This window comes from Grammomys surdaster, unplaced genomic scaffold (assembly GCF_004785775.1).
Source record: "Grammomys surdaster isolate TR1022 unplaced genomic scaffold, NIH_TR_1.0 1164, whole genome shotgun sequence".
Lineage (NCBI taxonomy): Eukaryota > Metazoa > Chordata > Mammalia > Rodentia > Muridae > Grammomys > Grammomys surdaster.
This window is the reverse complement of record NW_021605583.1, coordinates 553,263-576,085: the sequence shown is the minus strand read 5'-3', so window position 1 is coordinate 576,085 and position 22,823 is coordinate 553,263. Positions and strand designations below refer to the sequence as shown.

At 42.9% G+C, this 22,823-nt stretch overlaps 2 protein-coding genes across 6 annotated transcripts in view; both read right to left on the bottom strand.

The window, feature by feature from the left end:
* Positions 1–5,698: 5,698 nt before the first annotated feature.
* On the bottom strand, positions 5,699–12,681 carry Pts (6-pyruvoyltetrahydropterin synthase). Of its 2 annotated transcripts, XM_028783765.1 has the most exons (6): positions 12,568–12,675; positions 10,802–10,881; positions 9,336–9,358; positions 8,812–8,868; positions 6,574–6,644; positions 5,699–6,384 (listed from the first exon to the last, which is right to left on the bottom strand). In XM_028783765.1, the coding sequence occupies exons 1-6, from the start codon at positions 12,645–12,647 to the stop codon at positions 6,261–6,263; spliced, it is 435 nt and encodes a 144-aa protein (XP_028639598.1). In that variant the 5' UTR covers positions 12,648–12,675; the 3' UTR covers positions 5,699–6,260. The 2 variants fall into 2 exon arrangements, with proteins under 2 accessions (XP_028639598.1, XP_028639599.1); XM_028783766.1 differs by lacking the exon at positions 9,336–9,358 and having other exon boundaries at positions 12,568–12,681.
* A 4,405-nt stretch (positions 12,682–17,086) lies between these two features.
* The window catches only part of LOC114635083 (testis-expressed protein 12), a 31,443-nt gene continuing 25,706 nt past the window's right edge, over positions 17,087–22,823 (bottom strand). For 3 of the 4 annotated variants that reach the window (XM_028783757.1, XM_028783754.1, XM_028783756.1), the window contains 4 exons: positions 20,433–20,570; positions 19,668–19,850; positions 18,832–18,942; positions 17,087–17,793 (listed from right to left, as the gene is read on the bottom strand). In XM_028783757.1, coding sequence (XP_028639590.1) covers positions 17,680–17,793; positions 18,832–18,942; positions 19,668–19,850; positions 20,433–20,570 — 546 coding nt within the window. In that variant the 3' untranslated portion in view covers positions 17,087–17,679. Of the gene's footprint in view, positions 17,794–18,831; positions 18,972–19,667; positions 19,851–20,432; positions 20,571–22,823 lie in introns of those variants that run through there. The other variant, XM_028783755.1, reaches the window with a different exon arrangement.

Genomic DNA, 22,823 nt, shown 5'->3' with positions numbered 1-22,823 from the left:
AGGCGCTTCTTGGCAAACATGGTGGCCTGAGTTCTGATCCCCAGAACCTACACAGTGGAATTAAAAATCTGATTCCTGAGCATAGGCCCTACCTCCACATGCACTTCCTGGCATGTATGCCCCCAAATTAAATAAATGATTATATCTGTGTTAAAATTTCTTAATCCTTATAATAAAAGCAGCAGAGGGGCTGGAGAGATGGCTCAGTGGTTAAGAACACTGGGTGTTCTTCCAGGAGACCTGGGTTTGATTCCCAGCACCTTCACGGTGGTTCACAACCATCTGAAACTCCAGTTCCAGGGGATCTGACAATAAATGCCCCTGCTAAACACCACAGACTAAGAAATAAAAAGCCTGATCCTGGAGTAGATTACTTCCTTGATAGTTGTTGGCCAGTGACCCCCATAGCTCCAACCCGTACCCCTAAACATTACAGGATACTGTCACTGCTCTTGGCTACCTCCAAAATTTGATGGTAAAACCCTATTTCTGAAGACACAACATAAACCATGATGAAATCCAACTGGTTCCGACCTGGAAGCTTCATCCTACTATCTACTAGAAGGTGCTGCACACACTACCAGAGGGAAGACGTAATCATTCATCATACCCAGCTGTGACCCCTGCAAGCTACAAAAATGACTGTCCTGGAAAGACGTGTATTGGTGCAATAGAGCCACAAACATCCACTGGTGCACTGAGAGTAACTGTGGTGGTTTAACTGAGAATGGCTCCATAGGCCCTACGTCTGCATGCTGAGTCCCCAGATGGTGAACTGTGTGAGATGGATTAGTAGGCGTGGCCTTGGAGGTGTATCCCTAGGGCTTTAAGATTTCAAAAGCCCACACCAAACCCATGGTCACTCTTCTCTCTCTCTCTCTCTCTCTCTCTCTCTCTCTCTCTCTCTCTCTCTCTCTCTCTTCCTTCCTTTCTCCCTCCCTCTCTCCCTCCTTCCCTCCCTCTTTCTCTCTTCCCCCTCTCCTTCTTCCTTTTCCTCTCCCTCTCCCTTTCCTCCTCTCCTTCCCCTCCCCCTCTCCTGCCTGCAGGTCTGGAAGTAGAGCCCTCAGTCACTTGCCTTCCTGCCACTATGTTCCTTGACATGATGATCCTGGACTAACTCTCTGAAATGTAAGCAAGTCCCCAAATAAATGCTTTTTTAAAAGTGTTTCCTTGGTCAAGGTCTCTCTTCATAGCAATAAAACAGCCACCAAGACAATAATCGACAACTTTCCAATTGGACTTAAGTCCTGTTCTACAAGATGAAACCCATCCATGGCACCATTATTAGGCTGTGGTTAGACAAGTCATAGGCCCTAGGAGAGAACCCATTAATTTTATTCTATTACATAGACAGTATTAAACTCCCATATGGACTTACTGTTATATCCATAAATAAATCCATCTCTCAACCTTCATCTGCAAAGCTTCTTTTTATAGGAAATGGTGATTAACACAGACCCACAACTGGCCAAGGTACAGAGAATACAAGACTGCATAATGTTCAGCTCCAGAGGGAATACACACATGTACACACACACACACACACACACACACACACACACACACAGCAGAAAGAGTGTGAGAACTGGAGGTAGTAGATGACCATAAGGAAGCATTGCCTTTTGGACACATGGGGGCACCTACACATATGAGCCCACAGCAACTGCAACAGCATATACAAAACTTGTGCAAGCCCAAGCCAGACCAAATCCCTGCATGGAGAGGGGAATGGGTACACAATCTCACCACTCACTGTAGAACTACTGACAGTTGTCACTTGCTAGGAGGGAGTAGCCCTCTAAGAGAATAGCCCCGAGTAAGTCAACTATGCTCCAGTGGAAAACAATATATCCAAGAATATTTGGGCAATACAAATTGGTCTTAAAGCTGGGGGGGGGGATACAAAGCTAGGGGAGGGGTTTCGGAAGAGTTGGGGGAGAGAGGTTGAAAAGAAGGAAGAGGAAGAGAAAGAAGAAACCTAGAAAGCATCTAGACCAAGGATCCAGTTCACAGGTAGAGAACTAAACCTAGAGATAAGTGTAACTAATGCAGTGGTTCTCAACCTTCCTAGTGCGGCCACAGTTCCTCATGTTGTGGTGACCCAGCCATAAAATTAGTTTCATTGCTACTTCATAACGGTAATTCTGCTACTGTTATGAATCGTAATATAAATATCTGTGTTTTCTGATGGTCTTTGGTAACCCCTGTGAAAGGTCATTCAGCATCTAAATGAGTTGCAACCCACAGGTTGAGAACATTGCTCTAAATAGTAGCTACTTTGGGACCAATGCTTGAGCCCCAAATTGTTCTAATTAATCAAGTCTAAAAATATATGCCAAGTGTGATAACATTTCAACAATTACACTTTGCCATTAATTTGTCTATTTGACAAATAGACATGTTAACATACATGTCTATATATGTTAACAAAAACATATTATACATGTGTGTGTTAACAAAAACATACATATACATTACATACATACATACACTCACTTTATGAAGTAGACAGACAGATTTTGATGGGAGGGGCAAATAGAAAAAGGCTCTTTGGGGCTGAAAGATTGCTAAGTAAAAGTACTTGCTCCAAAGCCTGGCCTGAGTGCAGACGCCCATGGAGGTCAGAAGCAGGCACGGGATTCCATGGAGCTTGTGTTACAAGTTGTTGTGATGTAAAAGCTGGGAGCCAAACACGAGCACCACATGCTCCTAACCTCTGAGCCACCTCTGCAGCCCTTATAGACTAACTTTCTTAATAGACTGAGTGCCTTAATTATTTCTATCTATCCTAAAGATACAAGTATCTTCAGTGAAAATGGACACACAGATCACGTGAGGCAGAGAACGATGTGCACACTGATGGTACACACCAAGACTGACGGAAGCACTGCCTCCACCTGCATTATCCACTATAGCCTTGAAATGAGAGCAGCACTGTGGGACAGCATATCAAATATACCATCAACGTCTGTAAACTGCTTGTTCATGTTGTCTGGAATTCCAGATGCCATGGACATCTGCATGATTCTAACCCAGAAGACTACGTAATAACCACAAAGGTTAAACCTTGTTAAAAACAGTCAACACAAAAGAGCTATCCTACTCGGCAAAGCGTCTCCTACACACGCTCTTTTCCTGACTAATCCTGCTTTGCTCTCATTAAACTTACCCACATAAGTTGAACTGTATTCCTGGCATTCTTCACTATCTTTTCATTATGACTGAATTCTCAAGAATGTATTTGCTTGCTTTGTACAAATGGTTGTTATCTTGCATCTTGTTTATATTCTATACTCCTTAAACACAGGACTTTGTATTTCTCTTCAAATCATAACTAGTACTCATTGGATTCTCAGAATATTGCCACCTGATGATTCCTGAGAGAACTCATGCGCTGATTATGATTCTAGAAACATCTGCAGAAAAATAGATCTGTGGAGAGTAAACAAAGGATTTTTATTACAAATTTTGACAACGCAATGCCCATTTAGTTAAATTTTAGTATGTTTTACTTGTCAAAAATGTTATTTGTGTGCAACATTCTGTATTGATTACTTGAAAGGTAGAATTGCTGCTATTACTTTGAAAAGTACTTTGTGTTTCAAGTCCTACAAATACTATCTAAGGAAGGCATTTTTCTCATTTTATTGGTAAGTTTAAATTTAAAAAATTTAAGCTATTTAAGATCACTTAACAAGTAAATTGCAAAGTTGGGTCATGGCACCAAATACAGACATATATATATATGGAGAGAGAGAGTATACAGTGTCTGTATATGTGTGTATGTATATATATACATACACACATACACAATTAAAAGTAAATATTTAAAAAGAAATATATTATCCAGAGTTTGTGCCCCTCTAGGTTAAGTTTTCTCTTTTTCGCATAATATTTTTATTGACTATTTGGGAATTTTACATCATGAAGCCTGAGAAACACCCATTCCAATCCTCCCAGGTCCATACTCCTCAACCATTGTGACCTCCCTAACCCCCTCCAAAAAAAACAAAAAAAGAAAAAAAGCAATACAAAACCAAAATCACATCCAATTTGTGTTGCCCATATATTCACTAGAGCATGATCAAACTCACAGGTGGATAGAGTCTTAAAGAAAACAGTTCTTCCGTACCTGCATACCGCCTCCCATCCCACCCCCACATCCACTCCCCACCTCCCACCTCTGCCAGATGCCATCAACTGTAGAGAGCTACATTTCACAATTTTTAAGTGTTCTCTTCAGTGGCTTTCTGTTACTTTTTTTTAAGGTGGTGAAGGTAGGGGTTGTCACAGCAGCCTTCCCATCCCATTAAAAGGATATCCTCTTCCCCAGCTGTGAGTCTGCAGTCATCAATACCATGACAAAAACAGTTTCCTTGCCCTTTATAGTCAGTGGGAGTGCAGATCATGGACTTACACATGGTTTCTGGAAATAGCTCAAACCAGAGGCATCCACATGGTCTCTGGAGTCAGACATGCCATGGTCCTCAGCGTGGTCTCTGGTAGCAGTACAGACCACTGACATCAACATGGCCCACTGGTATAGTAGGACCATGGACATAGACAGACCCAGAAATCAGCATGGCCTCAGGTGGAAGCCCAGACAGAGGACATCTATTTGGTCTTTGGTGGTACCTTGGGCCAGGGACATCAACACACTTCCGGGCTGCTGTAAGACCAGACATGCACACGAACCTCAGGCTTCCCTGGGGCTGGGGACCATGGATACCAAAGCACCCCAAGGGGCAACGCAGACCATAGAGGTCTTTTGAGGAGGTCGAGTCCAGAAATGATCTGTTCTTCAGCTTAGTCTTCCTGTCGTTGCTCAGAACCAAGGTGATCATGCAGCTGGACACTCGTTCCGGGACTGAGGGGAAGTGCAAGCTCCAGGCTGCTGCACACTACCCTGTCAGCCCTAATTAGCAAGGCGATGACATGCTCCCCAGCTACCATAGGCTTCTCTCACGCCCATCACCACAGCTGCATCTCTAGTTCCATCTCTCTCTACTGCTCACCAGCAGCTTGGCTCCCCTACCTCTCCCACCTCTTCATGAACTAATCATTCATAGCATTCATCGTGGTGGTGTTAGAAGCTGCAGTATGTTACATAATTATATATAACATTATATGTAATATTATATAATAGAAATATTATATTTATAATTTATGTATTTATATATAAAACATAACATATAAATCTATAATATATAAATAAAATTTTATATTTTTATATTTTTTCTTTTTTTTTTTTGCCCAGGCAGCTTTGCATATAAGTATTCATTTAACGAGTCTGGTTCAAGGTTTCTGAAGCACTATAAACTAGAAATACTAAACCACTGCCGAGACTCATTTCAGATCTCACACTGTTGACAGAGTCATGGTGATCCTGTAGCTCTTGTTCTGCAGGACCAGCTCCTTCCCATGCTTCAGCCGCTTGTAGATAGGGTAGATCTTGGGGTAGGTAGATGTAGATAGGGTAGATACTGGGGTAGGTAGATGGAGATAGGGTAGATATTGGGGTAGGTAGATGGAGATAGGGTAGATATTGCAGTAAGTAGACCAATTCAAAGCCCTGGATCTGGGCCAGATGGTATCTGAGTTGTTCAGCCTGCAGCAGGCTTTGGGGCCTGGCCCAACAAAATTGCATAAATATTTTTACCATGTATATTATACTAAGAAAAAAAATAAATGCTGAAAATGAGGTAGATAACAAAAATGGGTTTATTTTACCTTTACATAATTCCACATTAAAACATTTTGCTCAGATGAAATTATTTTTAAATTTTTAATGTATTTTTTAATTGTAAGAATGTTTTGTCTGCATGTACACCTACATGCCAGAGGAGGGCATCAGATCTCTTTACAGATGGTTCTGAGCCATCTGGAAGCGTAGCCAGTGTTCTTAACCTGAGCCATCTCACCAGTCCAAGATGAATTAAGTTTTAATCTCTGGATAAAAGATCCTCTAAATGGCCTTGAGAGGACTGGACCGCACTTCAGGAGTAGCCTGTATGCTTCACATGTGTGAGGCCCTGGCTTCAAGCCTTCTCTACTTTCTCACCAAAATTCCATTCAGGATACACTGCAGGCTTGATTTTTAAATACATTTAAATACAGACCTTACATTACTTTAATGCTCAGGTACTCCACAACACAACGTGGAAACACAAGTATGTGACGATTGCTGTGTTCTCTAAAAGGACAAAGAGCTTTTCAAGGATGAAGAGAAATGAGCCTGTCTACAATGTTAAACCTAAGATCTATTTTCCTTTATAGACTACAATGTTGTTTTCAGTTTCATACACTTTTACTTTATAAAGAGCTCCCACTGGAAGAAGTTTCTGAAGGTTTTCCCAGATATAGACAGCTACATTTTCTGTCGTGCTGAAGAAAAAGAATGAAAGAAGTTCAATATACAATTACTGAACAACATTTCAGGTCTAATACATAGATAAAACAGCAATTCCAGTAACAAAATCTACCATTACACCAATCTTTTAGAAATTATCACATGACAATCACAGTCCTAATTTGTTTCATTTCTACTCCCCAAAGTCAGACAGCAACACCCACCTTACAACATCTGCGAAGTATGGCACGTCCAGATCCAGGTTCTTGTGATCAAGGGGCTTCATGATGGCCTCCTGCAGATGGAGGGAAAGGAATACCGCTGATCTCAGCTAGGACTCAAACTCCAAAGGGTTCCTTCCCCAAAGTTCCTGACTCTCAGTCTCTCATTAAGCCAAGACTCCACCCTGGGAAGCTCTCCTCCCAGGTTCTACGAAGCAGTCTCTCAAGGTTGTGAAACAAGGTCAGACCTGGTTCCCTGTAATGACTGTGTATCCTTGCCCCTGAGTGCAGAAGGAAGAAACCACAAAAACAGAGAGTTCCGGAGCCTTCTAGAAACACAGCCATCATGAGTCACAGTTCAGTCTGGCACGTCTTGAATTCTGTCTACAATGTTACTACAAACCCCCTTCCACAGCACAGTGTCACCTTGAGACCTGGTCTGAAATGATGGTCATCTTCTACATTTCTGCCCTGAAGAATAATTTATTGATCTTCTTAGAAGAAAAAGATAAACATGAAGATTATCACTTCCTAATGTTTATATATGCTGACATAATGTTACTTCTTGTCATTAGCAAAAATTGTAATTATCTTATTCTAAATTTTTACCATCAGCTCTTGTACAAAAATTTAACCATCTGTAAAACAAACTAATTTTCTACCTGATCTGATTTCAAGAATATACACTAATAACTGATTTTCTTCAGTAAAACTGGAATCATATAAAAAGAGAGTGGGTCCTAAATCAACTCCTAAAGAAGCTAATTTTAAAAAATAAATCAAATAAAGAGATATGAATACCAAGAAACTAAATATCTTTGCTCTATCTTGGATCCTTGTTCTGGCCCCAACTTCCCCATCAAACTTCCTACAGGACTCTGTCTCACGTCACTCTATGGCCAGAAGAAGCCACCTTTACTGGTGGGAGTGAATAGTTTAGGCTCCAAAAGGAGGAAGAAAATCCCCAAAGCTCCCCTAAGTATTCAATCCTTTGAAGGCTGAGGCTTCTCGCCACTGTCTCATAGTGGGCAGTATTGCATGTATATATTCTGTGAATGCAAAGCCTCTGTCTTTAGAAGTTCTCTAAATTACTAAGCACCGCACTATTGATTAATTGATTAATTCCTTTATTTGTTTATTCAATAATTTTGATCACTTACTATTCTCTACCTCCTAAAAAAGGTAATGAATATATTCTATGAGCTATGTGTTATTCATTCATCTTTGTATTTCCAATAATTAGCTTTTTTTAAATGATGCAAAGAAACAAATTTGTTGAATATAGGAATATGAGAAAGTAATTATTAGTAACATTCTTTAAAAAACATCTGTCAACCTTGAGAACAGAAGTAAGCTGAAATGAAGAACTAGACAAGCAAGTTTAAATGGGGGGAATAATGGAAAGAACTAGAAAAAGAAAAATTCCCAACGTTGTGAACAAGAAAGACCACATAGCCTCGGGCAATGGAGTTAACTGTCCATCATCCCTCAATTTTAATCCATGGAATGAAGAAACTAGTATAAGTAATCTCTAACATTTCTTTCAACATGAGAATTTTACAATGATTACAATCATGAAGCTTTTTAATGACCACATTCTGATGTGTTCTCTCTATCCTGAATTGTCTCAGTAACTCAGCATAAAGCCACAGTTGTTAAATAAGTGTAGTGTTGGGGCTGGAGAGATGGTCCGAGATTAAGCGGCTAGGAGCTCTTGATGCACTTTCAGAGGACTCAAGTTGGGTTCCCAGCACCCGCATGGGAGGGCTCATAGCCACCTGCAACCCCAGCTCCCAGTGACCCACGGCCTCCAGCCTCCACGGTCACTCGGCTGGTATATTTATGGGGCCATGACTCCTTCATTCTTCTCTGGATCCCAATCCTTAAGCTTTAATAAACTGACTTACATAATTAAAAATAAAATTTTAAAGGAAAATGTGGTATTTTAAAAAAATTATTAATAGTACAGCATTCAGAAAATGAGCAAATGCTTCAAAGAAAAAGTTTTGTTGTGAAACAGGCAAAATGTAGTAAGTAGAAAAATGAGATTTCCAATGAGACCAGGAAATGAACATGCAATATCTCTTCCCGTTACTGCAACACAACTCCAACTACAAACACTCTGCCACTCCCTGCCAACCCCAACTCATACAGTCATGTCAACTCAACGGTTAGGTGAAAAGGGAGCACTAAAATTATACTAAGAGGATATCACTAATAAAGCACCCAACGTGGCATTACCTCCATGTATTCTTTGAGGTCGGTCAGATTCATAACCATGCCTGTGACAGGATCAATCTAAGGAAGAAATGAGGGTGAATACCACGGTAGGAGGCTCTCCATATGGACACTTTCACAAAGCTGGGGAGTGGCTGACGCCTGCAAAATCCCAGCACTTGGGAAACAGAATCAGGAGGCTTTGGAGTTCAAAGCCTTTCTTGGCTACACAGGAAGTTCAAGTGCAGCGTAGGCCACATGAGACCCTGACTAAATGTAAAACAAACTTCACAGGTTATTAAAGGCTGTACAACATGCAGACTATGCCCACATTCCCTCATCCTGGAGACACTTAATGTTCTCAATACAGAAGTACCATGTCCTACCAGCACCCTTTCCACTGGACGGCTCTTCTCGCCATGCACACGTAACAGCTCAGCACACAGCCATGAAGCAATTGAAACACAAGCTTTCAACACAGATTTCACCACAGTGTCTGGAAGGTGGCCCTGCATTCTGAACAAACACACACAGTTTCCAGCACGTACCTCTCCATGTACTGTCACCACAACTGTGAGAAAGAAAACAAAAATACCAACAAGACATATGACTTTCAACACATTAGCACATAGGCACAAGTCAGCAACATCAACATGGATCTATGGTCCCCAAGGCTATACTTCAAATTTTCTCCAAATATGTCTTCTTTTCATTAAAATCTTTTTATCAATCAATGAAGACTCAGCCCAGACAGAGGAGCTTGGAGGAAGCTTTGGCTGAGCAGAGAAAATTAGCAAATCCAAAAACGTGTGAAAATTTCCAGCTTATAAGGTTGATCTCCCTGGGAGGAGATACTCAGTCTCCTGTAAAAGTGGAAAATGCATAATGCATGTCCAGCTATGAACCAAACTGACCCAATTCCTTAGCAGGCAAAAATACTCATCTTTCTACTGACAAGAATGTGTGTGCTCGCCGGCGGTGGTGGCGCACGCCTTTAATCCCAGCACTTGGGAGGCAGAGGCAGGTGGATTTCTGAGTTCGAGGCCAGCCTAGTCTACAGAGTGAGTTCCAGGACAGCCAGGGCTACACAGAGAAACCCTGTCTCAAAAAAACAAAACAAAACAAAACAAAAGAATGTGTGCGCTCAGCTCATAAAACAGCAGGTGTTCACTTGAAAATTACTCGGCACCTTTCTAAGTTTGTATTTTTCCCCTTGCACACAAACACCACTGGGTATTTCATGGTGAGTAAGTACACTGAAGCTGAGAGGTGAGAGAAAACAGAGTCAGGAGCTAAACCACAGACTCTGATCTCTCCACGCCTTCTGTAACCCCGCCTCACCACACGCTACTGCACTCCAGGGCTTGAGGCCTGTTCTGAGACATTAGCTCAAAGAATCACGTCCCTTTTCTTCCACAAATCACTTTCTTGGGCTACTACCAGGAAAGTTTCATATACAAACTCCTTTTCTGCCATACAATGCATCCCTAAGCAATACACCCACTCATTAGCCATTACTTACTTGAAATAATATATTTTTATTTTACTATGAAGTTTTAATAATTTTACTAACTTAACTAATATGCAAAAATATAAAAAGTGTACATACAAAGGGACACTATTTGATGTTTCAATTCATATATACTGTTCATACCCTGTTTAAATCAGGTTAAACATATCTGTATCCTCAAACATTAACTATAATCAAATTTTAACATTAGTTTCAGCCCAACATAATTAAAAGGAAACAGCTAACAGCAGTTTTATTGTGCATTCGAATGTCAAAGAAAATGCTTTAAATCATTTTGTTGTTGTTGTCTTCTACAGTCTTTAACACAATGGACAATTGTGAGGTAAACCGGAACACTTATCCAAGACAAACAGCTCTTTGTCTTGAATTTCCACTGAAGGGCTCAGAGCCCTGACACTGTCCAGGAGGCTTCTCACTCACAAACCCTGTATTTACCCCTTCATTCTTCCTGACAGGTTGGGAGACAATGTGTCCCTCCCTCACCTTTATAGTTGTGACCATGGCCATTCGGATTGTTGCATTTCCCAAACACCTTCAAGTTCTCTTCATTGGTCAGAGATGGGCTGACAGAAGAAAGATAGAAGTCAGCCTGACAAAGTTAAGACGTCCAAATTCCTCCATTGGTTTTGCTTTGGCTTGTGAAAACTCGACAATTTAATTTCACTTTAGATGATCAACTAGAGAGATAGCTTGGATTTCACTATCCACATTTCCATCAAGAACCACCACTCTCCAGAGTACCACATAAATCATCAAAAACCTTAATTTCAACCCACTTATTACACAGCAAGATTTCTAGAAACCTGCTCATAGTCAGCACTTGCTCTCCTGCCCTCTCTCTGTCAAGGTCTCCTATATCCCTGGCTGGTCTCAAACTCACTAAGTAGCTTAGCACGACTTTCAACTTCTGACCCTCTTGCCTCCAAGTCACAAGTCCTGAGATCTATGTAAGCAAGCACTATGTAATCAAGCACTCTACCTACTGAGCTACATCCTGGCTCCACTTTCCAATTCAACAAACACTGAGTCTTAGCTATGGGACAAGACGAAGACAAGAGACAAAGCAAGGAACAGCGATAAGCACAAAGACATACAGGTCCTCCAGCATCTTGAAAACATCATTCCTCTTGAAAAATACAGACCTCAGGCTCTTCTTTTTACAACCTTGCCCTTCTCTGCCTCAGCAATTGCCTACTGAACAATATGTTCAGGGACACTCAAATCAGGTGAGACTTTAAAATTACTACCAATGGCTTTCATTCCAGACAGAAAACAACTAGCTCAATGAATTTGTGTCAGTCAACCTATCTTGTGCATCCTTACCTTGTGTGTAAGCTTCCTATTATAAAAATCCCTTTAAAGAGGCTAGAAGGATGGCTCAGCAGTTAAGAGTGCTTACTGCTAGGCAGAAGACCAGGGTTCAGTTCCGAGCCCACCCACGTGACAGCTCAGACCCGCCTGTAATTCCAGTTCTGAGGAACATGGCGGCCTCTTTTGGCTTCCACTGACGCTTTCATGCAAGCTGTGCACATAGCACATGCAAGCTGTGCACATAGCACACAAACACAACTTTGTAAGTTTAAATGCTTTAAGACCTTTCTTATCCCCCTTACTTTCTCCTACTGCGCACACTTAGAGCACAGAATTCACGAGACTTTTGCAGAAAATTCTCGCTGTACCAAACTTGGTCACATCTTAAACTCCACACAGGGGGTCGGTGACAAGTGTTTGCTGTTCTCTATAACAACCCTGTCTCCTGGCATGGAGCAAAACTGTGTCAAGTAAGGAGTGGATGGACGCTGTCAGAAATGACTGTTCTCAGACGATGAAATGCAGGTCCAGAGAGCAGACCTTCTACTGAGTAAAGATGCTACCTTTGAAACCAACTCTCAGGTGTGGTCTTAGTGTCTCTGGGATTCAATTCCGGACTGTGTTGTTCCTTTGGAAAGCATCAAGGCTAGCTTTATTGTTTTTGGTAAAAAAGGGATGAAAGCTACCTTGTGTTGCAACCGGTAGCCCATGTTCCTGTCATTGTGGGCAACCTCTGGAGGGACTCTCCTGAGTGGGCTCTCCAGGATCAGAGCTATGGCGCCCTCTCCCGGGTGAGTCCCCGTAGTGCAACTCCTCGCCTTCACCGTTTCCTCTTCCGCCCGCCCCAGCTCGGCTCTAACCCACCCGCGTGGCCACGCCCCTAGGGACATAGCGGGACAAGCGCCACACGTGCGGTGACACACGTGGGCACACCCCACCTGTGCAGCCGGTGGCTCGCGCTGAAGGACACGAGGCGCGACAGTCGCGCGCGGCGACGAAGGCCACCTGCCGCGCTCATGGGCGTCAGACCAAAGACCCACAAGCTAGCGGTTCCGGCTTCCGGGACCGAGGCCAGCCCCTGCCCCCGCGGCTGCGCAGTGCCAACGCGGCCCTCCCCGCCGGAAGCACTCCTGGGAGTGGTTTCAGCGCGTGGCCCCCTTCGGCCACCTGGAGGCAACACTAGCGCCCCCTGCTGTTCAGTCCTTGCTAGGCAGTCAGACATGCGTTGGGCCTTTGGGTGGGTGAAGAGCCAGAGGCCTGGATTTTTAAATTGCCCAGGATAGTTTGGGTCTCCCTCTTTCACTCCATTTTTGACAGTCCTGGGTTAGAGTAGACAAATGCAATGTCTGGGTGCCCTTATCAGATGCGCTCCAGCCGAGTACACTGAAAATGTCCTTAACCAAAAGGAAACCCTAGCCAAGAATAGCAATGCCCTGTCATTAGAGTTACTCTGTAGCCTAAGGCTGGGGCATTGATTTTAGGAGTTTCAATCTATTCTAGGCAACATAGTAAAACACTAGCTTAAGTAGAAAATAAAGGAAAAATTTGACACCTCAATATCCAAGTGAGAGAATGTCATGCAAAGAAACTTCCTCAAAGCTGACTCATTGTTCGGAAGAAGGAACAAGCTGTTTCTGGTTTTAGATTCCTGGCTTTCAGGGTTTTGAAATGGAAAGGAATTCCAATGTAATGGAATGTGGGTCTACTGGTTCTGTTTGGATCCTTGGTCACAGAAGGTTAGCTTCTATTAAATGCTGTCAGAGAGTCAGAATAGCATATATCTGTAATCCCAGCACTGAGGCTGGGGCAGGAGGATGGCAAGTTCAGGGCCTATCTCAAAAGAATAAAATCCTATGAGTAATTCAAATGGACACCTTTGACAGGGCAGCCACCACAACCACCACCCATCCATTAATTACATTTAAAAACTAAATTAAAAAAAATGATTACCTAAGTAGATTTGGCTGTCCTGGAACTTGGTCTGTAGACCAGGCTAGCTTGGAACTCAACCTGCCTCTGTCCCTCTGACTCCCAAGCGCTGGGATTAAGGGCCTGCATCACCACCACACAGTTAAGACCTTAATCCCAGATGCTTTAAGTATTAGACACACGTGCCTCAGAACAACAAAATGGACCCTGTTATCTGAAAATTCAGTTTAATGGGGCAATCCAACAACTAATATGCCAAGTGAAAAATTACCAATTCTGTGTCAGAGAGTAAAAGAAAGCTTCTAAGAACAAATTAGTCTGAGATGGATTTTAAAGAGTCCAACAGATGGATAAATAGAAAACCCCGGGAGGAAAGAGTTTAAGCAAAGGAAATGTGGAAATGTAGCTTGCTTAATGCGTAGTGATAGATTCTTGGCTACCAAGGGGGCATGCAAAACAGAGGAGGGTGTACTGGAAATACTGACTGGAGACCAACTAGTGGAAGAATTGTGTCTTTCTACATATAAAGGAAAAGAGGCCCCACCTTTCCCCTTCAATCTAGTTTTTCTCCAAGAGAAAGGAATTTCCAACTGTTAAAATAACATTTTCAGGCATAACTGAGTTCCACTTGCCCAAATAGCAGTGGCCTACTCTCTGGAGCTATGCACACAGGAAAGAAATGGAGGAGGAGGAAGAGGAGGAAGAGGAGGAGGAAGAAGAGGAGGAACAGGAGGAGGAAGAAGAGGAGGAGGAGGAAGAAGAGAGGAGGAGAAAGAAGAGAAAGGAGAGAAGGAAGAAGAGAAAGAAGAGGAGAAGGAAGAAGGGGAGGAGGAGGAAGAGGAGGAGAAGGAAGAAGAGAGGAGGAGAAAGAAGAGAAGGGAGAGAAGGAGGAAGAGAAAGAAGAGGAGAAGGAAGAAGAGGAGGAAGAATAGGAGGAGAAAGAGGAGGAGGAGGAGGAGGAAGAGGAAGAAGCCAGTCCTGGCCATTTTATATTCTGTTCTGTATCTTGCTTTCTTGTTGCAAGCTGAGCCAGGAGCAGCCCCTCTCAGTCTTCTTTTTTCCTCTCGCTTGTACACTGAACATCATGGTTGTGTTGAGATGAAGTAAAGGTTCATGTGCCGGAGAGAGATGCATTCAGATATGTGTGCTTCCCAGAAGTCAGAGACCCCGTCGACCTACATGTCTAGACAGGCTATGTTAAACCTCCAAGTTTTGTCTGAGGAAATGTATGGAATGCTTTTCCCCCCATAGACTTCTGTGAACATCCAGAGAATCCTCTCAAGGTTATTGGCTTCCATGCTCCCACATCTGCAATCTTAGCTCTGTCTGTGCATCCCACTCTGCCTCTCACAAAACCGCACAGGGGACTTAGCCCTGTAACTGTCACGGTGCAAACCTCCACACAAGGGATTTCTGTGTAAGGTACACTTCACTGAAGAGGAAAGGGTTAATGGGGTTTAGAATAATCCCTACCAAAAATTTATAGAGGAAACTGAGATTACAGGACCTTGTGGTCCAGGACTGTGTGGTAAATTAACCCATGTCCCAAATTACATCTTAGAGGACTTCTTCCAGAAACATGGATAGCAGGACCTTGGGAAGTTTAGCTGGTCCAAGATTAAAGCTCAGTCAAGGAGTGACGGAAAGGAAAAGGAACAAGGCATTTGAGAGGTAGGGCAGATTGCTATTTACCTGAATGCTGTTAGTAAAAACTACTTAGAAATGTGAAGATTATGTGGTCTCTTCTGCCACCTGCTGCACAAGTAAAGAAAGAACCTCTTGACTTTCAGTGATCTCTGGAAAATTATTTACCTAGAGATTTGAATAAACACCTGCTTTTACCAATGTCCCTCAAGATAACCACTTCTAAAGACTGAGCTGGGGGAGACATGGGGGTGGTAGTGGGCAGTCTGTAAGAGGAACACTGAAGTGAACTTGTATAGCATGTGTCACAGATAGCAGAGGAACACCCAGTTCAGAAGCCACCAAACAAGAGAGCTCTGGCTTCTTGTCCCAAATTCCTTAGGGCCAATGGTAACAGATGGACTGTGTGTGACCTGTTACAGGAGAAAGCAAGGCACTAGTCAAGGTTCTAAGCTAGCGGTTCTCAACATATGGACCATGACCCCTTTGGGGGTCAAACAACCCTTTCACAGGGGTTGTCTAAGACCATCAGAAAACACAGATATTTACATTACAATTCAGAACAGTAGCAAAATTACAGTTATGAAGTACAGTGAAAATAATTGTGTGGCTGTGGGTCACCCCAACATGAGAAACTGTGTTAAGGTCTCCCGGCACTAGGAAGGCTGAGAAGCACTGTTCTAAGTCACTACTGTCCTTGACCATTTGTATGTCTCTTCCCAGGGCCTCCCATCACCTATGTGATAGAGGTAATGGCCTAATTGTAGCCTTTTTGTGTGTATTCCTTTTCAAAACTTGTGTGTAGCAGGGGGTAGCATGAGTGCCACAGCACATGGGTGGGGAGTCACTTATCTCCCTCCCTCTTTACATGGGTTCCAGGGACCAAATTCACGATATCAGTCTTGCACTGCAAGCACCTGTTACCTGCTGAGCCATCTTGCTGACCCTTTTTCTTGTACGCTTTTAGCTAGAGATGAGAATACTCAATAAATGTTAAGACTATCCTCAAAATATTCCCCAGAGATCGAAAGGTGACTCAAAGGGTGAATATGCTCACCGCACAACCCTGACGACAGATGCTACAATCCTAGCACTCCCATGTGGAGATAGGAGCTACAGAATGGAGAACTGCCCAGAAGTTTCCAGGAGGAAGGAAAGAACCTACTGTACAAAGGTGTCTCCTGGCCTCCTCAAGCACCCATGTCTGCACATATACACACACTGTCCATAGACACAGTGCAGAAATAACAAATGATTTTTTTAAAAATTAAATTTTTACTTCTATTTATTTATTCATTTATTTATTTATTTTGGAGACTGGACCTCCCTATGTAAAACAGGTTGGCCTGGCCTTAAATTCATAGAGATCTGCCTACCTCTGCCTCAGGAGTGCTGAATTAAAGGTGTGTACCACCATACCTGGCTATGCAAAAACTTCAAGTACTATACAAACACATGCTTGATGGTTTCAAGAAAGAGGCCTAAGACAATATAAACCCAGGGCTGAAGGGATCACCAAGCAGTTGAGAGTAGGCATACTGCTCTTGCAGAGGACACGAGTTTGATTTCCAACACTTGTGTCTGTCTCCAGGGGTCTCTCTCTCTCACACACACACACACAAACATGCTCGCGCACACACACACACCAACACAGTCACACACAAAATAAATAAATATTTTAAAATATATATAAAGGGGCTGGAGAGAAGTGGAGAGAAGGCTCAGGCTTGTTTCTCTTACAGAGGTCCTGGGTTCACTTACACAGTGACTCACAACCATCTGTAACTCCAGGGCATCTGACTCCATTCTGACCTCCTCAGGCACCAGACATACATGTGATACACATACATATATGCAGGTAAAACATTCACATACATAACACAATTATCTCATCAGTTATGTTTTAATCGAAATGTAAAATCATACACTGGGTTTTTTTTAATTAGTTATTTTACCACTGCTGCAAAACAAAACTCAAATGGACAGAACAACTTAAGGAGGAAAGATTCCTTTGGCCCACAGGCTGAGGGGATTCAGCCCACCATAGTGGAGACATGGTGGAGTACCTTGTCAGTGGTAAGGCTGGAAGCATAGGTGAAGGCTGTTCACGTAGCAGTGGACCAGAAAGCAGAGAGAGAGAGAGCATGAGAGAACCAGAGCCCCCAAAGGCTGGTTCCTGGTGCCTGTGAGGTGTCACCCCTAAAAGTTTCCACAGCCTCCCAAAATGGTGCCACAAGCTGGGTACAAACATTTAAAATATGAGCCCTTGGGGGTCAGGGTCTCTGAGCTCACAGGAGTCAGGTCTCTGAGCCCTTGGGGGTCAGGTCTATGAGGCCACAGGAGTCAGGTCTATGAGTCCTTAGGGGTCAGGGTCAGATCCAAACTACAATCGTTGTTGAGTGAGATTCACTATTTTCTCTTTTCCGTAGAGTGTGCTCATCTAAGCCTTCTCTCAGTCCCTCCTTGGTCTTGTGCCATCAGATGGGCACAAACGTGCCGTGGAACCCATAAGGCATCTGCACAGGTACCTCTGCTCGCCCCAGTTCGGTGAAGTTCTTGGCATCCAAGACAAGGAGAAAGTTGTTTTCACTCTAGAAAAAGAATGCAACACTGAAATTTCCCTCTTCATCGAAATCTCCATCTCCACTGGCTGAAGGAGAAAGCATGTCTTCTTACTTATGTTCATATCTGTTCCTGGCATCTACCACAAAGCCTCACCTAGCCTCCCACTAAACGTTTGCCCAGTTGTTGAACTGGACCAAAACACCATGACTAAAGAAGTTCACACCCTAAAGCAAAGAAATAAAGCGGTGCCAATCCTCCTCATAAGACGGCTTTGAGTCTAATAATATTTTTACTCTGCTCTTTCAAGTATAAAAATACATGGAAGTTCTTTTTCCCAAATTAGAAACTCTTCCATTTTGTGTTACTTGAGAGCTGGACAAAGATCAGCTTTGTAAGTCAGACTGAGATTTGTGCAGACCTAATTACTAGAGTACTAAGTGCATGAAATAAGCCCCTAGCAGACTTTACTAATTGATCACAGCACCTTTTTTTTCTCTCTAAACCATTAAAAAGGTCAGAACCCCACACCCAGGTGCCACTAATAATTGATCAAAGCTTGTCTTGAGGTGAGCACATTTGCTGTAAGATTGCCCAGACAAGTCAGTAAGTAGCATTATTGAGATACTAGCCAGGGCTTAGGATATTGGCCTTTTTTAGGTCAGTTCACTGAAATTAGAAACACAGATAGTGCTATGAACATCAAGCCAGAAGCCAGATGATTTAAACACTGGCTTCACCACTGTGAGATCAGATGCAAATTCTTAAAGTGACAAATTCCACATATATCCCATGGTTTTTAAAAACTATCATAATATATATGAAAGAACACTGTGTATAACTAAGTCCTATGAAGACATCATGTTGCTATGATTTTACAAATAGGACTTTAAAATGTGATAAAGTATGGCTATGATTTTTAAAGTGGGGGATGTTACCCAGTAAAAAGGAGCAGAGGAAGGAGAAGATGCCAGAAGGCATCAGAATAAATGACAGGCTGCATCCCTGCACACCGCACTCCAATAAGTTAGTGTTGCACTTCTGTGACCAATGACGGGTAAACAAACCTGGTTGGGAGTGATCACCACAGAGAGGATAACCCCACCATCTTCCTCATCAGCTCCTGGCACCGGAACAAAAACGGGCTCTGAGGGATAAAAGCCCTCTTCTCTCCAAACCTGCGAGTTCCCCCAACACACAAAGACATCTAATGAAAGGTGAGAGGTAACTGGGAAAGATTCGATAGTGTTTGTCACTAACAGCATAAAGTGGGCCGTAACAGAATGTTCCCACAGCAAACACAAACCCAGGCTTACTGCGTTGAATGCAGGCAGGAGAAACCTCTGCTGCCTGTAGTTCACGTCTAAGCTCATCCCTCCACCAACCTGATATATAGGGGTCACGCAACCTTCACCCCATCATTTCCCCAAAATGATATCAGTTCTACCATTATTTCTCCAAGCTTTGGCTTTCCTTTAGATTTCCCACAGGAAATCAACCCCTTGCTTAGATGATCTGTGCTTCTCAAACTTATGAAAATAGCTAAGCTGTTGTAATATTAAAGAATTCAAAGAACCAGGCTGCAGCAGCGGCTCAGTAGTAAGAACACTGGATGCTCTTCCACAGGACCTGTGTTTGATTCCCAGCACCCATATAGCAGCCCATGACTTCCTGTAACCCCAGCTCCATCGAGTCCAATGCCTTCTTCTGACCCCTGCAGGCTCCTGCACACATATGGTGCATGTAATACACACACACACACACACACACACACACACAAATAAACAAATAGATATTAAATTTTTTGAAAAAAATACATCTGAAGAACTACTTTTAAACTAAACAGAAATTAATTCAAAGGGCAAAAGAGGGTGTAGCCAAATAAGAGAAGAGATTTCCTTACCTTTAATGTCTTTTTCACCACGTCAACCTTAATCAGAGAATCCCCCACCAAATGTCGAAAACCGCAGCCATAGAAGAAACTATACTTTTTGCCATTGAATCGGCCATAGTTGATCTGAGGAAATTCAATCCCCCCTTCCTCTTCCAGGTCTTCGTGGTGTAGATTTTCAGGAGAGCACCAGATCTAAGGGAGACACCCCCCATCCCCCCCGCAAAGGATAAAGAGTGGCTGTTTGATTCTCTTTATTTTCTCTCTTAATTCTCTTTCATTTCTTTAGTGTACACGTGCACTACTCTGTAAGTTGTGACCGGATTTGAGAACTAAAGTTCTACGTCATCGTTCCTATTGTTCCCCTTTCCGTGGTGAGTGTCCATGTAATGATGTTGTCTGGTGCTGTGTCTAAGATCCCCAATGGTAGAGGGCTTCCTCATTCTGCTAAAGCAAGGCACAGGTGCACAGTGACATTCCCAAGCGGAGAGCAGTGTCCCCAGACGGTGGGGATGGTCGGTCAACTTGAAAAACTCACACATTCCACCATCACTGGCAAGCTGCATAGATCTGGCTCAAGACACAGAAAGCACAATCAACCACAGTGTCCAGCCCACCCAGTTTCTGTGGCTCTTGTGCAAACAAGTTTGTAGGACCTCACCCAAGCTCAGCCAAATGTTATGAAACCTGCAGGGCACCAAACATTTGGAGGGCGGCCAAAGAATAAAGTGACGTCACTAAAATCCACCCTCAGTCTAATGTCCGCCGGAAGCTTACCCCTCCATCACCCTGTTTCACGGCACTGGCTGAAGAATAGGACAGTGGGCTGAGGTTCTCTCCCTCAGGGGCATCCGCACTGACATCTAAGGGCAAGACAAATCTTCGAGGGAAAGACTTTGCCTTCGACTTATAGACCTGTTCAGAACAGAGAAATAAACAGATGGAGAGAGGCCATCCCTAGGATAATAAATAGTAACTTAATTAAATTCAGTCATTACCAGGATTGTGCGAACAATAATTCCAAATCATCCATTCAATAAATATCTATTGAAAACCTACTGTAGGCTAAGTATTGTTTAGAAACTATACATGAAAATTAGATTCTAGCAGTGGGATCATAACTACAAAATTAAGTATTTATTAATTAGCATCAAATAAGCAAATGATTAAATAGCCAAAGGTCCCAAGGACTAGACAGTAGCAGAAAAGGTTCCTGTTTTCATGTTTGCTAGTTCAGAAAAGAGCCAGCTTAGCAGACTGAGATTGCTCAAACCCCACACATTCTCGAGCAAGGCCAGTTTTCAAGACTAACCCTTAGCTGGCTCTTAGAGACAGGCTTCTTAGGCTGTCTTATCTGATAAGAATGGGGAGACTTTGAATGACACAATGTGTCAATAACGATATGAGTTTAAAAGAACACCTGCGAGCTAAGGGTGTAAATGGTATGGTGCTTGCCTAGCAAGTACAAGGTCCAGGGCTTCAGTGAAAAAGGAAAAAAAAATTAATATCCAGCGGTCTGGAACTTCAGGGCCTGCAGTTGGCTGTGTTGGCCTGAAGGATTATATGTCTGATCCCAGTAAGACCCTCAACAGCCAGGTCTTGAATTTGCCAGGAATATAACAGGTCATGCATGGTGTCATGACTAGTTCCTCACATGTGTGGAGGATTGGCTTTTTAAAAATTAGCTTTTCTCAACTCTGTTTTCTTTTGTAAGACCTTAGCTAAACAGCAACAACAACCCAATGTTTATAAAAGGTTGGGTCAGGTGATATGAATCAACTGTTCTTCTGAGAAGAACTAAAATAAAATAAATAAATAAATAAGAATAAATCCAAATACAATGCCTACAATAGGCGTCTGCCTGCAGTCGAAGAAGAGCTAGAGAGATCATGAAAGACAATGAGGTGGAGGTTTAGGAAGAAAGAAAAGCCGAAGATAACCAGGTGTGACAGGCAACTCTTCCCCTGAGGGCCCAAGGAGAAGCTCCAAACCATTAGTCATTTGAGAAACATAAATCAAAACCACAACCCCCACTCCACACCCATTGGGGTGGCTATATTTTTAATAATAAAGAAGGAAACAGTCTTGGGGCCAGCACAGCGGTTCGGTGGGTAGGGGCACTTGCCATGCAAGAATGCGGGCCTGAGCTTCTGCTGGGACATGAGAGGCAGAAACAGGCAAACTCCCAGGAATTGTGATCTTCCTGCCTCAGCCCCTAAAGTAGCTGAAATTACAGGCCTGCACCACCAGGACCAGCTTAAACTTGTTTTTTCTTTTAAGACAGGGTCACACTATGTATCTTCAGCTGGCCTGGAACTCACTATGCAAACAGACTGGCCATGAACCTAGAGAGACCCTACTGCCTCCACCTGCCAAGTGCTGGGATTAAAGGCAACTGCCATCATACCTAGTTTAAACACCTTTTAAAAGAAGGAATCATTGTACTTCATTACACTCATAAAACAGGGGCTAAAGGCCATGTGATACCCTCAATAGTATGAAAAAAATAAGAAGTGTTATTTCCATGACCAATATTCTTAGTAATATAGAAATAAAAAGAGAACTTTCCTAATCTAACAAAATATACATTTAAAAACAATCTAGGGCTGAATGTATTGGCACACGGCCATAGTAATCCCAAAACTTGGAAGACAGAGACAATACGACCAGGGTTGAAGGCCAGTCTTGGCTATACAATGAGCCTAAGGCTAACCTGTACTTCATAAGACCTGTCTAAAGGAGACATCTATTGATAATTTATGTTTACATTCAATCTGTGCACAAACGTTTGTAATAACTTTTGTTATAGTAAACTAGTATAACCACAAATACTAATAACGATGATGATGATGATGATGATGATGATGATGATGATGATGATAAAAACTATCAAGATCCAAAAAGACATGGAGAAACCATAAATGCATACTACTAGGAAGGAAGGAAGGAAGGAAGGAAGGAAGGAAGGAAGGAAGAGAAGAAGGAAGGAAGGGAGGGAGGGAAGAAGGAAGTGGGAAGGAGGGAAGGAGGGAGGAAGGAGGGGAGGAAGAGAGGAAGGGAGGAAGTGGGAAGGAGGGAAGGAGGGAGGAAGGAGGGGAGGAAGAGAGGAAGGGAGGAAGTGGGAAGGAGGGAAGGAGGGAGGAAGGAGGGGAAGAAGGGAGGAAGGGA